Genomic DNA, 11733 nt, shown 5'->3' with positions numbered 1-11733 from the left:
ATTCGCTAATCGGTAACCAGAAGCCACGGTACACTGCGATTGTAGATATTTCTTTTGACGATAATTTCTTATATTACTAGTGGTTTTTTTACAGATGTAATTATATTTAACAAAGAACGGCATTGCCGGAAAGAAAACTTTGTTGCAAACCACAGTTTAGGACTTTTTTTAGATTAGCACAAAAATCTAACCATGCCGCCGAAGAAAGCACCTGCGTCTAGTAAGAAGACGGAGCAGAAGAAGAAGGAGAAAGTTATTGAGGTAATGCGCTGTTGCGGGCATTTTTTTAAACAACAAATTATTGAGGCTTTAAACACCTGTTAACCTAACAGCTGTTTTTACTGAATATGCAATGCCTTGAGTCCAGAAATAAATTTAGTAATCGAGTAGTTTTCTCAAAAACTATCAGTGATTACACCTTAAAAGCCATCCTACCTATTCTGTTTCTTTTTCAGGATAAAACCTTTGGCTTAAAAAACAAAAAGGGTGCAAAACAGCAGAAATTTATTCAGCAAGTAGAAAAACAGGTAAAAAGTGGAGGGATACATCCTGCTAAGCCTATGGAAGATAAGAAGAAGGATAAAGAACAAAAATTAAAGGATCAAAAAGAATTAGCTGCATTGTTTAAACCAGTTCAAACACAGAAGGTTGAAAAAGGTATTGTCTTCTACTATTTGTACTCATCTATTAATTATCTCCCTCATATTCAAATCAATGACTTAATAAGAAAGTATTGTATGATTTTAAGATGTTTCTGGGTAATACAATAGGCAGTGTTTGCTAAGTTGCATTATATAATGAAAAAGTATTGATAGTTGCACTAAAAAATTGTAATTTTAAGTACTTTTTAGAAGGTTCTGATTTTTACCACCAATTGTTAATTAACTTATGTTTTATGTCAAGTTTTATTTATTTCAGTTTTCTGGCATTTTTTACAGGAATTGATCCAAAATCAGTAGTTTGTGCCTTCTTCAAGCAAGGTCAATGTGCAAAAGGAGACCGTTGTAAATTCTCACATGACTTAACAATTGAACGGAGGGTAAGGTTTTCTTCTGAAAAGTCATGTAAACATTTTAAACTCATTAAATTTTCCTAAATGTTAAGCATGTTTAAGATGTTTAAGATTTAACACATCTATATAATTTAAAAGTAATAAAATTATAAGAATTTGTAGAATGTAACAATTTCTTCCTTTTTGAAATGTGCTTATTAAAATTAAGGCATTAATTATTATAATATACCTATTGCAGGCAGAAAAACGTTCTCTCTATGTAGACATGAGAGATGATGATGACAATATGGACAATTGGGATGAAGAGAAGTTGAAAGAAGTGGTTGAAAAGAAACATGGGGAAGGAGATAAACAAAGGCCTACCACAGATATTGTATGTGTCCTTTTTAAGCACAAAAGTAGCATATTAAATCAAAATATTTTTATGATTTAAATGTGTATTATATATATATATATATATATATATATATATAAAATCAACATCACAAAAAGTAATGATTGAATGTGAAAATTATTATTAAATAAAGTAATATCCACTGTATACATAGCTTTCAGCCTTTTATCTCAAGTAAAAGCATATAAAACATTTCAGATTTGTAGACACTTTCTGGAAGCAGTGGAGAGATCAAAGTATGGTTGGTTCTGGGAGTGTCCTGCTGGAACTAAATGCATTTATAGGCATGCCTTACCACCAGGGTTTGTTCTTAAAAGAGACAAGAAAAAAATGGAAGAGAAGAAAAATGAGATTTCTCTTGTAGATTTAATAGAAAAAGAGAGAGCTGCGCTTGGGCCGAACCAAACTAAAATTACTCTAGAGACTTTCTTGGCGTGGAAGAAGAAGAAAATCAAAGAGAAGCAGGTAAAAATTGCAGATGTATAATTTTGTACATTATTTGACTATCTAGAACAACCAGCGTTCCTGAAAACTCTATAAAGTTTGTGCTTCCATGGATCATATATATAGCCATTTATGTGTTTAGTCATTCATAAATTTATATATATCTACAATGAATAACCAAAAATAATTCGTTAAAATTTGAGATAAAGTAGAGTGCTCAAACCTTCAAACATGGACTGAAGTAACAAGCTTGTAAGAAAGAGAATAGAGTTGATATTAGTGTAGTTATGTATTCTAACTAAATGATTATTTATTTTGACATAATTTTTACTATAAGAAGCACTTTTCTACACAATTAAAAATTGCAGGAGGCCCTTAACATGGCAGAAGAACAGCGTCGTAGTGACTACAAAGCTGGTCGCGCCGTTGGTATATCTGGTCGAGAGATGTTCTCCTTTGACCCAACAATGGCAGATGATGCAGAGGATGGAGATGAAGCCTTTGACCTTGGCAAATTTAACTCAGAGGAGGAAGAAAAAGAAGTCGATTATCGGAATATTGAGCTGGAACTTATTGGAATGGAAGCATGCGAGGTGAGTGGCTATGATTTTTCCAGTTAAAACATCCATTATTAGGTTCAAATTAGTTGTTTGGAAACCACTGATCTAAGTAATATTAGATCTTAGTAAAGTTTAAAGGTAATATTTAGATCTATCACTGAGTATGATTCCCACATAATTTAATATACAATGTTACTTTATTTCTCTAAATAATATATTTAGACTAGCTTCAAACTTAATTAGAAGTAGTGCAACTGAACTAAAAATGTACTTCTTCTATAGGCAGACGATAGTGGAACTAAGGCGACGACAGACCGGTTAGAAAAGCTTGGTGAAGATCTGGAAAATGGTGAGACACCAGAAGATGCGGAAGCTGCAGTTCCTATCAATGAAAACCTCTTCCTGGCTGAAGACCTTGATGAGGAATTGGAAAATTTAGACCTCGATGATTAGACCATTGAAGTGTATAGATATTTTTTATTAAATTGTGAATATTTTTACTGGTTTTTATTAATTCACGATATTCATTCTACAGATGAAAAAGATAATTGTTGTGGAAATTGATCGATAATGGTTCTTAAAATTAACTTTTTGTTTCTGTGAATAATTAAACAAAACTCATATTAAATAACATTTTTATAAACACAATAACAATACAATATACATTGTAAAAATATAAGGCCTCTATTCCATGTTTTATTAGTTAAAAACTAAGCCAACTTGCAGGGTTTTGTATAGTAATTTTATCTATTTGTTCATCTGTGAATCCCTTAGCTTTCATTCGCGGGAGAATATTATTTATTATGTGGGAATAGCCATGTCCACCAAAGTCGATCTGAAATTTCAATAAATATACTATATTGCGTAAGTGTAAAGGTGATGTATAAATAAGACGTAAATCCGGATATAGAAAAATAATTTATTTTCAAATAAAATTATTATCCTTTGTTCCTTATTTTATCCTTGTATGTCTCTTTGTTGTTTTATTTATTAGCGATGTTACGGTTAACGTTGAGAGTCGATTCCCGGCGAAACAGTTGTTCCTATTGAGTATGATGACTTAAAAATAAAACCGCTTCATTGGAGAACTTTAAAATAATTTTTACTTACCAATCTATGTTTAGTATGAATATCGTGCGACATTAAAACCTTATCTTCCTTTCCTTGATCAACTAGACGTTTGATCATGTTTAGTCTTTGTGCGTCCGACGGCATGTCAGTAGCAATGTTGAGCTGGTAGTGGGATACTTCAACTCCAAATAGATCGAATTGACAGTATACGCCTAGTTGAGAAAACTCGAAAAGTTTTTCGAATTCTAGAAGTGTTCCTGTTACAATATATATATAATATTAGGGTACCATTTAAAAACGAAGCTTATTTTTTTAGTTATACTTCACTTGTTTCATTAAAAGAAAAACAAATAAGACATAAATAATTAGGGATCAAACGGGCGGGCTTATCAAACACTAACAAGCGATCTCTTTATATCATTTACATCATGCATGTAATATTATCAGTTTTTTAAATGTTTTTAAGGGGTCCAAAATCATGCGCCTCCTTAATATTACTTGGGGTAGTACATACAAGTCGTACAGAAAGAGTAGAAAAACATTTGGAGCTTAATTACGTTCGCGCTATATCGTGATTTAGCATCTCACCCATATATCTCTATGCTTCGATAAAAAAATCTACAATAGTTACCATGTATCCTAATAATAGACTTACAAGCAATCGCCTGTATCGCAGGCTAAATCCTTTAAAAAAATCGATAGCCTCAAATAACATTTTTGGTGAAGTCATAATCATAATCTCAATATTTTTTTCAAATAAACAAAAACTCTTTACAGTAAAATTGCTGATATCGAATCTGATCGCTTTTAATATTCCTCAGGATTGCACATTTTACTTGCAATCATTTTATTTGAAACTAATAGTTTTAAAAAGTGTATTATTAAATCGCTTACGATCTAAATGCGACATGACAGCCTTTTCGACTCTTCCACCAGCTTCTGTGTAAAGTCTTATGATTTCAAAAGGTGCTTCAGGATCACGGTGAGGATGAAAACTAACTCCGCATCCAAGCTGAGATTGAAGTTCGCCCGCAGCTTTAATGGCTTTACGTTCAAAATCTGTAAAGAGTTATTTTACATTTATTAAATTATATTTTACATTAGGACTTAAGCCTTATGCGGATTCCAGATCAACACAGATTTCTATAGTAATATTAAATATTTAGTCATTGAATATTAATGAATTTTACAACAAAATTGACACAATTATTAAAAAATGCAAATCATAAATAAAATATGGGATTTTTTCTTCTTCAATATAACACTTGTTATTTAACACGACGTATCCAAGCATAAATACTTTATTCTACTTGTTGAGTGGCTTAAAATTAAAAGTCACAATTTACACAAACCTTATCTCATACCTTTAATAGGCCAAACACTTGCTATTTCTCCCATGACACCAGCTTTAACTGAGGGATAATCTATACACCCTTCAGTTAGCTCTTTTAGCATGTGATTATATAAATCTTCGATTTTTAAGGCTATCACTTTGGTATCTTGGACATCTGCTATATAATGACCTGTTCCAGCCACTATGTAGACATTGGTTGTCTCCGACACTTGTTTGTAAAAATCTATGTCTCTTTTAATACCAACTGTGGTATTTTCTACTATAGTTCCTGCAAAAATTTGATTTGTACCAATAAAAAAATTATAACAAGATTACTTAATATTAAATAATGAAATATAGTTATTTTTTCACTGTGCTCGCTATTTTATATTTTCATTAACACATAACAATGCCTTAGGCATTAACAATGAAGATAAACATTAATAATTTTTCATTTTACCTCCACCATACTTTTTATATGCCGAAACATCATTAAGGACAGCTTCCTTTGCCAATGAATCATTTAATAATAAATTAGTTTCTGAACTATATGGGTATTGTCTCAAAAACCCAACATTTTGCAGAGTAAACCCAACCTTAAACTTGTCTGCTATTTGTTTTGGAGGTTCTTTGTAGAAATGGCTGAATTCCATAGCCAGATGTTCATGTGTCAGGGTACGTCCAAGAACACTTGAATCCACATCTCCTAAAACTAAAAAAATACTCAGTAGATATTGTGTAGAAATTTATTACAAAAAAGAACTGTGATGCTACATGGAAATTATTAAGTTAATTTAACATAAAAACACAAGTTACCTGTTTGGACTTTTCCATTCATTTTCTAATTACCTAGCTACACAAGATATTTGTCACTAAAGCAAAGTAGTACAAGGTACTTATTTATGTAATTTATTTTAAATGTGGCATTAAATGATAAAGTTCACAAATATACCCGCTGATAAGGAAATTAATGTTTTCATTATAAATAATATAAATAAGAGCACAAATTATTTCACTATAAATTAAAATATGTGAATATAAATCCTACTAATCATTCTATGCTTAGAGATTGTAAAAATACATATTTTCTCAAAAATATATTTAATAAAAAAAATATTTTGTTTATATTCTTATCAAGTCAATATCAATGTAGAATGACATAGTGGTTTTAGTTATATTTTGTTAACAAACGTCACAGTAATTTTGATAACAATTAACGAAGGTGTTGTCAGTACCAAAAATTATAGTTGCCATTATGGTATTTGTGTTTCTAAATTTTTACCGCCGTTTTATATACAGTTTACAAAGTACATAACTTTTTTCTAGTAGGATGTGACCTAAGAACTAATGCATAATACCTAGGTAACACTGAAAATATTAAGAAAATGAAAAGCGGTTTAATGTGGAAAGTTGCCAATATTTTTATTGTTTTTTGAATTAATCTTCGTTCCTCTCTACACATCGTCGCATTCCATGGAACCACTGATGAACCATGGTCTTCTATGGCATTTTCGTACGCTTTCATCGCATCTTCAGGGCTCGTAAAGCGAGTACCTCGAATTTTATCTTTAGTTCTTGGGAATAAATGAAAGTCGCAGGACTATATGTCGGATGACACATTATCTCGACACCTGTGACGATGTAAAATACAGCATTTGAGTCACCGCCGTTGAACTTATCTTACTTACATTTGGCCATGCAATGGTGTCTCTGGTCTTCAGTTAAAGCATGGGGTATCCATCTGGTACAAAGCTTCCTGACGCCAAAACGTTCGTGTAATATTTTTTGAACTTGACTCATACCAATGCCTAGACTTGCCCGTACCTGCTGATAGGTCACTCTCTTATCTTTCTCTATCATGCGTCGCACAGCACTTATGTTATCTTCAGTAGTCGCCGTTAAAGGACGTCCCCCACGTGGATCATCAGTGAGATTGCTACGTCCACGCTTAAACTCATTAAACCAATTGTAAATAGGGCTTCATTAAGAAATGCTAATCGTAGCCCATCATAGCTTTGTTGTTGAGTATGCCCACAACGAAAGTCTTAATAAATCATTGACCGAAAACTTTCTCGCGATAGGTTCATTTTCACGTCTAACAAGGGTTTTAGATTTGCCGCCAATTCACAAAAACAAATGACAAATATCCTACATTAGTTACAACAGAGTTCTAAAATTGAAATTCAAAAAAGTTTTCATTAGCAATGTTTCTAACTGGCCAGTTCTAAACATTTTCAGTGTTATCCACGTAGACGCTTCATATGTTTGGCATACACCAAGGACCAATGATAAAATTGTGAGAATTAAAACTCGGTCTCCATAGTAACGATTTCTAGTTTACTGTTTTATGTCCAATTCTAAAAAAAAGTATTTCTTAGTGGGCTGCTTAACAAGAACCCAAGAGGAATTAAGTTCTTTTCTTTTGTACTTGTAAGAAATCAATGTTTTGATTACTGCATTAATTTTATAAAAGTACGTAAAATAAATTACGCGAAATGCCTATTTTAGTTAAAGATTTCATTTGGTCTCAAACTACTAATGCAATAAACATAAGAATTCCCTTGGACCCAGTTTATCGTGAGGCAGTAGATATTTTTACTACCGATAAGTATATTAAAGCGCATTTTAGACCTTATTTATTTGAAATTTTTCTGCTATATGAGGTAAATAGCGAGAAAAGTAAATGCACACTGCAAGATGATTTAATCGTATTTCACCTAATAAAGAAAGAAGAGGTCGATTGGGAAGTTTTAGAAAAAATACTAACAAAAGATGAAAAAGCGAAATTGAGAGCAGAGATGCTCGCTGAATGCCAAGAAAAGGCTAAGCAAGAATCTGAAGAGCGAGCTTTAAGAAAAAGCCAGTTAAATAGATTTACTGTCCAACAAGCCATGGAAATCGATACTAAGCAACATACACTAATGGACTCAAGGAGAGATGACGAACGTAATAAAGCTATGAATGAGTTGGAAAAGTGGCGATCGAAGACGACTACAGGAACATATAATGAGTTTCAACGTATGGATGCTATTACTGATAGTAACAGTACTTCTAGTGTGAGGATAGTAGAGTTACCTAATGATGAGCTGAAATTGAAAATAACGGAAAGCAAAAATATAATTAAAACACCGGTAAAAACGCCAGTTAAGTCAGAGTATGTTGAAAAAAGGAAGCAGGAAATAGGTAATCGAGTTCTACCAAACTTACGGCAAAGGGGTCTAGTGGAGATTAAACACACACCTAGGACTTTCCCAACTCCTAGTAGAGAGTCAACGGCACAGGAAGAGGAGGCTTGGTTAAGAAATATCACACACGCTAGACGAGCTACTGGTAGGTAGCATGTGTCGAAGAAAAAGTATAATATAAAGATTTAGAATGGGAATGTGCATGGGGTATTAACAATTTTAATATTCGGTTGCAGGTTTTGTATCCGAAGATTTGCGTCCCGAAGAACATGACCCACAATGGTGCAAGGAAAAGGGTGACGAGTTTTTCCGAAACGGCAATTTTCTGGGGGCTATAAGTGCATATACACACGGCATCACGTTGTCTGATAAATTACCTAGTTTGTACTCAAACAGAGCAGCTACACATTTTGCTTTAGGCAATTTTAATAAATGCGTAAGTACGTAAACTACTATTTATCATCAAAATTATTTGAATAAAGGGTGTATATAATACGCCAGAAATATATTTGCTAATGATAACGTGAGATAGTAATGGATTCTAATGTAATATGATATTACAGGTGACCGATTGTTCTACTGCTTTAGACCTAATGAAGCCAGCCTGCGAGGGTAATAGAAGGAGTAGGGCAAAATGTATTGCACGTCGCGCTGCTGGACTAGCACGTATAGGTCTTCTGAACAAAGCTATTGATGAAATGAAAGCTGCGGCAAAACTACTACCAGATGATGAAAATATCAAGAAAGATATTTATGATATGGAGAGAGCTTGGGAACAAAATCCTGATTCAGAGTGACCACAAGGCTTTCGCTAAATCAAACATTTATTTCTAACATGTGAACAAATATAAATAATGTTTAGGTATATAATACAGTAACTATAGAACTATAATGCTTTTACTCTTCAAGTTTTTTTTGATTGGATAGACCAAGGTTATGCAATAAGGCCTGAGGAGAAGGGTCTCTCCCACGGAACCTTCTAAATAATTCACTGGGCTGACATGCGCCTCCAACCGCAAGAAAACTTTCTCTGTATCTTTTTCCAATTGCTATCACGTCCTGATCTCCTGCTCTTGCCTCTTCAAATGCACTGTAGATGTCTGCGGCTATCATTTTTGACCATAAATGACAATAGTAAGCAGCACCCCATTCCTCGGAGAATATTTTTGTTAAAGAGAGCAGGTGTGAATCATATTTATCAAATGGCAGCGCATGGTATTTAGGCCACAATTCCTTTACCAAGTCTCGCCAAAAAGTAGTATTAGAATACAACTCTAAATCTAATCGAGATAGGTATAGTTCACGACATAAATTATATCCTGCCATATGACTTCTGACATTTTGTAAATTTTGTATAATTTCTTCTGGCAGTGGTTCTTCAGTGTTATAGTGTCCACTTATAGCTCGGATTGTATGCGGATCAAATAGCCAATGCGTCATCACTTGCCCACAAACATCAGCAGCATCCCATTCCACATTAGAGAGACCGGCCACTTCAGAATATGTCGCTTTTGTTAGTAAATGGCGTAAGGCATGTCCAAATCTTTGAAACAGGACACCAACCTCTTTGAAAGACAGTAGAGATTGCTGCCCCTCACTTGGAGCTTGGAAGTTAAATATTAATGCTGATAAAGGATCTGTAGACGTAAGAGCGCATTTGTTGCGTATTGAAACATGCCAACCGGCGTCATCATAAATGCGAATTTTTTCATTCTGTCTTGCATAAGGATCTAAAAAAAAACCAGCTATAGGTGTGTTACCTGTTTCGTCATAAACATCGTAAAATTTAACATCTTTATGCCATGTATGCACGTTGGATCTTTCAACTATTTGTATTTTGAATAATGTGCTACATAAATTAAACAAGCTTGTGATAACACGTGGTAGTGGAAAATATTGACGAATTTTATCTTCATCATAGTTGTATAAAGACCATTTTTGTTTTCTTTGCCAATATGGGATATCCCAGTGTTCTAGTTTACCATCAAATCCTCTTTCTTTTGCAAAGTCTTGCAGGGATTCTAACTCAATATCTTGAAGTGGTCTAGCATTTTCAAGTAATTTGTCGAGACACTTATACACATTCTCAACCGAACCAGCCATTTTAGTTTCCATGCTCATGTCAGCATAGGTTTCAAAACCTAACATTTTGGCCTGTTCTGCTCTATATTTTCGTATTTGTGCAACATGGGTACTTGTTTCTAAATCTTTATTGCCATAGCCTGAACATCTTTGTACATGTGCCTGCCATGTATTCCAACGCAATGATCTGTCAGGACAATATTGCATAAATGGTTCGAAAATATGTGGTTGTAGAGTAATTTTCCAAGGACCTTTACTAGCATTATTATTTATGGACATAACTTTTGTTAGACTTTCAGGAAGTTCTTTGGATAGTTGTTCATCACTGATAAAGCTACTGAAAATGTTTGTGGCCATTTTAACTTTATCTCGGAACAATTGCCTTTCTTTTTGTAACAAATTGAGAATATTATCTAATTTTTCTCTTTTTACACCCTTTATGTCAAGCCCATTAAGTTTACCTTCAAGAATATATTTATCCAATAATCTTTGTTCTTCATCAGTCAACTGCTTCAGACGATTTTTTTCATTTATGGCAGCATTGTATATTGGGACACTATTAAATTTTGTTGATCTTGCTTTGTAAGCTCTTTGGTGGATTTGAATATAGGATGCAGTTGGCATCAAGGAACTATTACCTAAGTATAAGGTTTTAGCAACACCCCATGTAAGTTCTAGTTGGTTATCTAACTTTTCCAAAGGCTGAAAGATCTCAACAAAAGCATTTTTGCAATCAGAGCATGATTCTTCTATCTGTTTAACTCCACTCTCATAATCTAAGCTTAGCTTACTGATAGCAGCAATGCACTTTTCAATTGTAATATCGTTGAATTCAGGCAGGCCATTTTCAGTGAGAAGGACATTCTTATCAGAATCTTCGCCAATTTCTGGAATTCTGAAATTATTTTTAAATGATTTTTAAGGAACAACTGACAAATGCAAAGAAATATATACTTGAATTAGGTATAAAGAGTTGATAACACTATAGATTTGTATCTGCTCAAAGCAAATATTAACCTTTTTTTCTGTATTATAAATCTTAGTATCTGAAATTATTACATGGTGATACTTAACTTATTTTAGTTTTTTATAAAGACTGTCTTAACATCAATGCGCAACAATAATTTTACAGAGTCCTTAAAAAAAACGTAAAGTAATAAACATTGAAACTTACAGGACAACGTATCCAGAATTGCGTTTATTTTGTAAGAAGGATTTCTTCAAATGTCGTGTTAAAACACTTGTTCTAAGGAAAAATGCCATAATCGGTAAATTTATTATTTTTCTCTATTCATTAACATTAATTATTTCATAATAATTGAATATTAGTCGAATGCTCCTGGTCCCTACGCTCAACACGCATGACACAAACGTCATATAATTTTGTCATTTCGACATTTGACTTCTGATTATACCCGGATATCTGACAGTTACCTTTAGCCGTGCCTTTTAGTTTAATATTTTTTTTATTTGAAACTGGCATAAAGTCAAAACTATGCCATAATATAAAAAAAAGTTTTGTAATTTATAATAATATACCACTTTAAATTGAAATTGGCTTTAAATTGAAGCTAGCATAAAGTCAAAACATAAAGCATAAAGTCAAATATAAAAAAAGGCTTTTACATGTTATCTGTAGTATATTTTTTTCT

The 11733-nt window shown here is 33.0% G+C and overlaps 4 protein-coding genes across 5 annotated transcripts; 2 read left to right on the top strand and 2 right to left on the bottom strand.

Moving 5' to 3' along the window:
• Window position 1: 1 nt before the first annotated feature.
• On the top strand, window positions 2-2907 carry LOC123715373 (zinc finger CCCH domain-containing protein 15 homolog). The gene is made up of 7 exons (XM_045670359.1): window positions 2-261; window positions 456-657; window positions 939-1039; window positions 1251-1385; window positions 1605-1871; window positions 2219-2443; window positions 2693-2907. The coding sequence occupies exons 1-7, from the start codon at window positions 193-195 to the stop codon at window positions 2861-2863; spliced, it is 1170 nt and encodes a 389-aa protein (XP_045526315.1). The 5' UTR covers window positions 2-192; the 3' UTR covers window positions 2864-2907.
• A 129-nt stretch (window positions 2908-3036) lies between these two features.
• Window positions 3037-5900, bottom strand: LOC123715374 (phosphotriesterase-related protein). The gene is made up of 6 exons (XM_045670360.1): window positions 5631-5900; window positions 5275-5526; window positions 4846-5103; window positions 4376-4540; window positions 3521-3738; window positions 3037-3245 (listed from the first exon to the last, which is right to left on the bottom strand). The coding sequence occupies exons 1-6, from the start codon at window positions 5650-5652 to the stop codon at window positions 3114-3116; spliced, it is 1047 nt and encodes a 348-aa protein (XP_045526316.1). The 5' UTR covers window positions 5653-5900; the 3' UTR covers window positions 3037-3113.
• A 1275-nt stretch (window positions 5901-7175) lies between these two features.
• On the top strand, window positions 7176-8796 carry LOC123715362 (dynein axonemal assembly factor 4-like). Of its 2 annotated transcripts, none has more exons than XM_045670341.1 (3): window positions 7176-8144; window positions 8236-8435; window positions 8563-8796. In XM_045670341.1, exons 1-3 carry the CDS (start codon window positions 7310-7312, stop codon window positions 8794-8796), a joined length of 1269 nt encoding a protein of 422 aa, XP_045526297.1. In that variant the 5' UTR covers window positions 7176-7309. The 2 variants fall into 2 exon arrangements, with proteins under 2 accessions (XP_045526297.1, XP_045526298.1); XM_045670342.1 differs by having other exon boundaries at window positions 8236-8439; window positions 8563-8726.
• Window positions 8787-11439, bottom strand: LOC123715361 (probable cytosolic oligopeptidase A). The gene is made up of 2 exons (XM_045670339.1): window positions 11256-11439; window positions 8787-10976 (listed from the first exon to the last, which is right to left on the bottom strand). Exons 1-2 carry the CDS (start codon window positions 11342-11344, stop codon window positions 8897-8899), a joined length of 2169 nt encoding a protein of 722 aa, XP_045526295.1. The 5' UTR covers window positions 11345-11439; the 3' UTR covers window positions 8787-8896.
• Between the last annotated feature and the right edge of the window lie 294 nt (window positions 11440-11733).

The sequence above is a fragment of the Pieris brassicae genome, chromosome 10 (genome assembly GCF_905147105.1).
Source record: "Pieris brassicae chromosome 10, ilPieBrab1.1, whole genome shotgun sequence".
Lineage (NCBI taxonomy): Eukaryota > Metazoa > Arthropoda > Insecta > Lepidoptera > Pieridae > Pieris > Pieris brassicae.
Note: the sequence above shows the minus strand (reverse complement) of the source record. Positions and strands in the feature narration are given on the sequence as shown.

Bases quoted from the DNA above. Each gene is read 5' to 3' on its own strand.
- LOC123715373 (XM_045670359.1), top strand. From the start codon at position 193: ATGCCGCCGAAGAAAGCACCTGCGTCTAGTAAGAAGACGGAGCAGAAG. The intron at 262-455 runs GTAATGCGCTGT...TTTCTTTTTCAG, and splicing joins AGAAGGAGAAAGTTATTGAG to GATAAAACCTTTGGCTTAAA. The intron at 1,040-1,250 runs GTAAGGTTTTCT...TACCTATTGCAG, and splicing joins ACTTAACAATTGAACGGAGG to GCAGAAAAACGTTCTCTCTA.
- LOC123715361 (XM_045670339.1), bottom strand. From the start codon at position 11,344: ATGGCATTTTTCCTTAGAACAAGTGTTTTAACACGACATTTGAAGAAA. The intron at 10,977-11,255 runs GTAAGTTTCAAT...AAATAATTTCAG, and splicing joins AATTCTGGATACGTTGTCCT to AATTCCAGAAATTGGCGAAG.
- LOC123715374 (XM_045670360.1), bottom strand. From the start codon at position 5,652: ATGAATGGAAAAGTCCAAACAG. The intron at 5,104-5,274 runs GTAAAATGAAAA...AAATTTTTGCAG, and splicing joins ATATAAAAAGTATGGTGGAG to GAACTATAGTAGAAAATACC. The intron at 4,541-4,845 runs GTATGAGATAAG...AACTCTTTACAG, and splicing joins AAGTGTTTGGCCTATTAAAG to ATTTTGAACGTAAAGCCATT.
- LOC123715362 (XM_045670341.1), top strand. From the start codon at position 7,310: ATGCCTATTTTAGTTAAAGATTTCATTTGGTCTCAAACTACTAATGCA. The intron at 8,145-8,235 runs GTAGGTAGCATG...ATTCGGTTGCAG, and splicing joins ACACGCTAGACGAGCTACTG to GTTTTGTATCCGAAGATTTG. The intron at 8,436-8,562 runs GTAAGTACGTAA...ATGATATTACAG, and splicing joins TAGGCAATTTTAATAAATGC to GTGACCGATTGTTCTACTGC.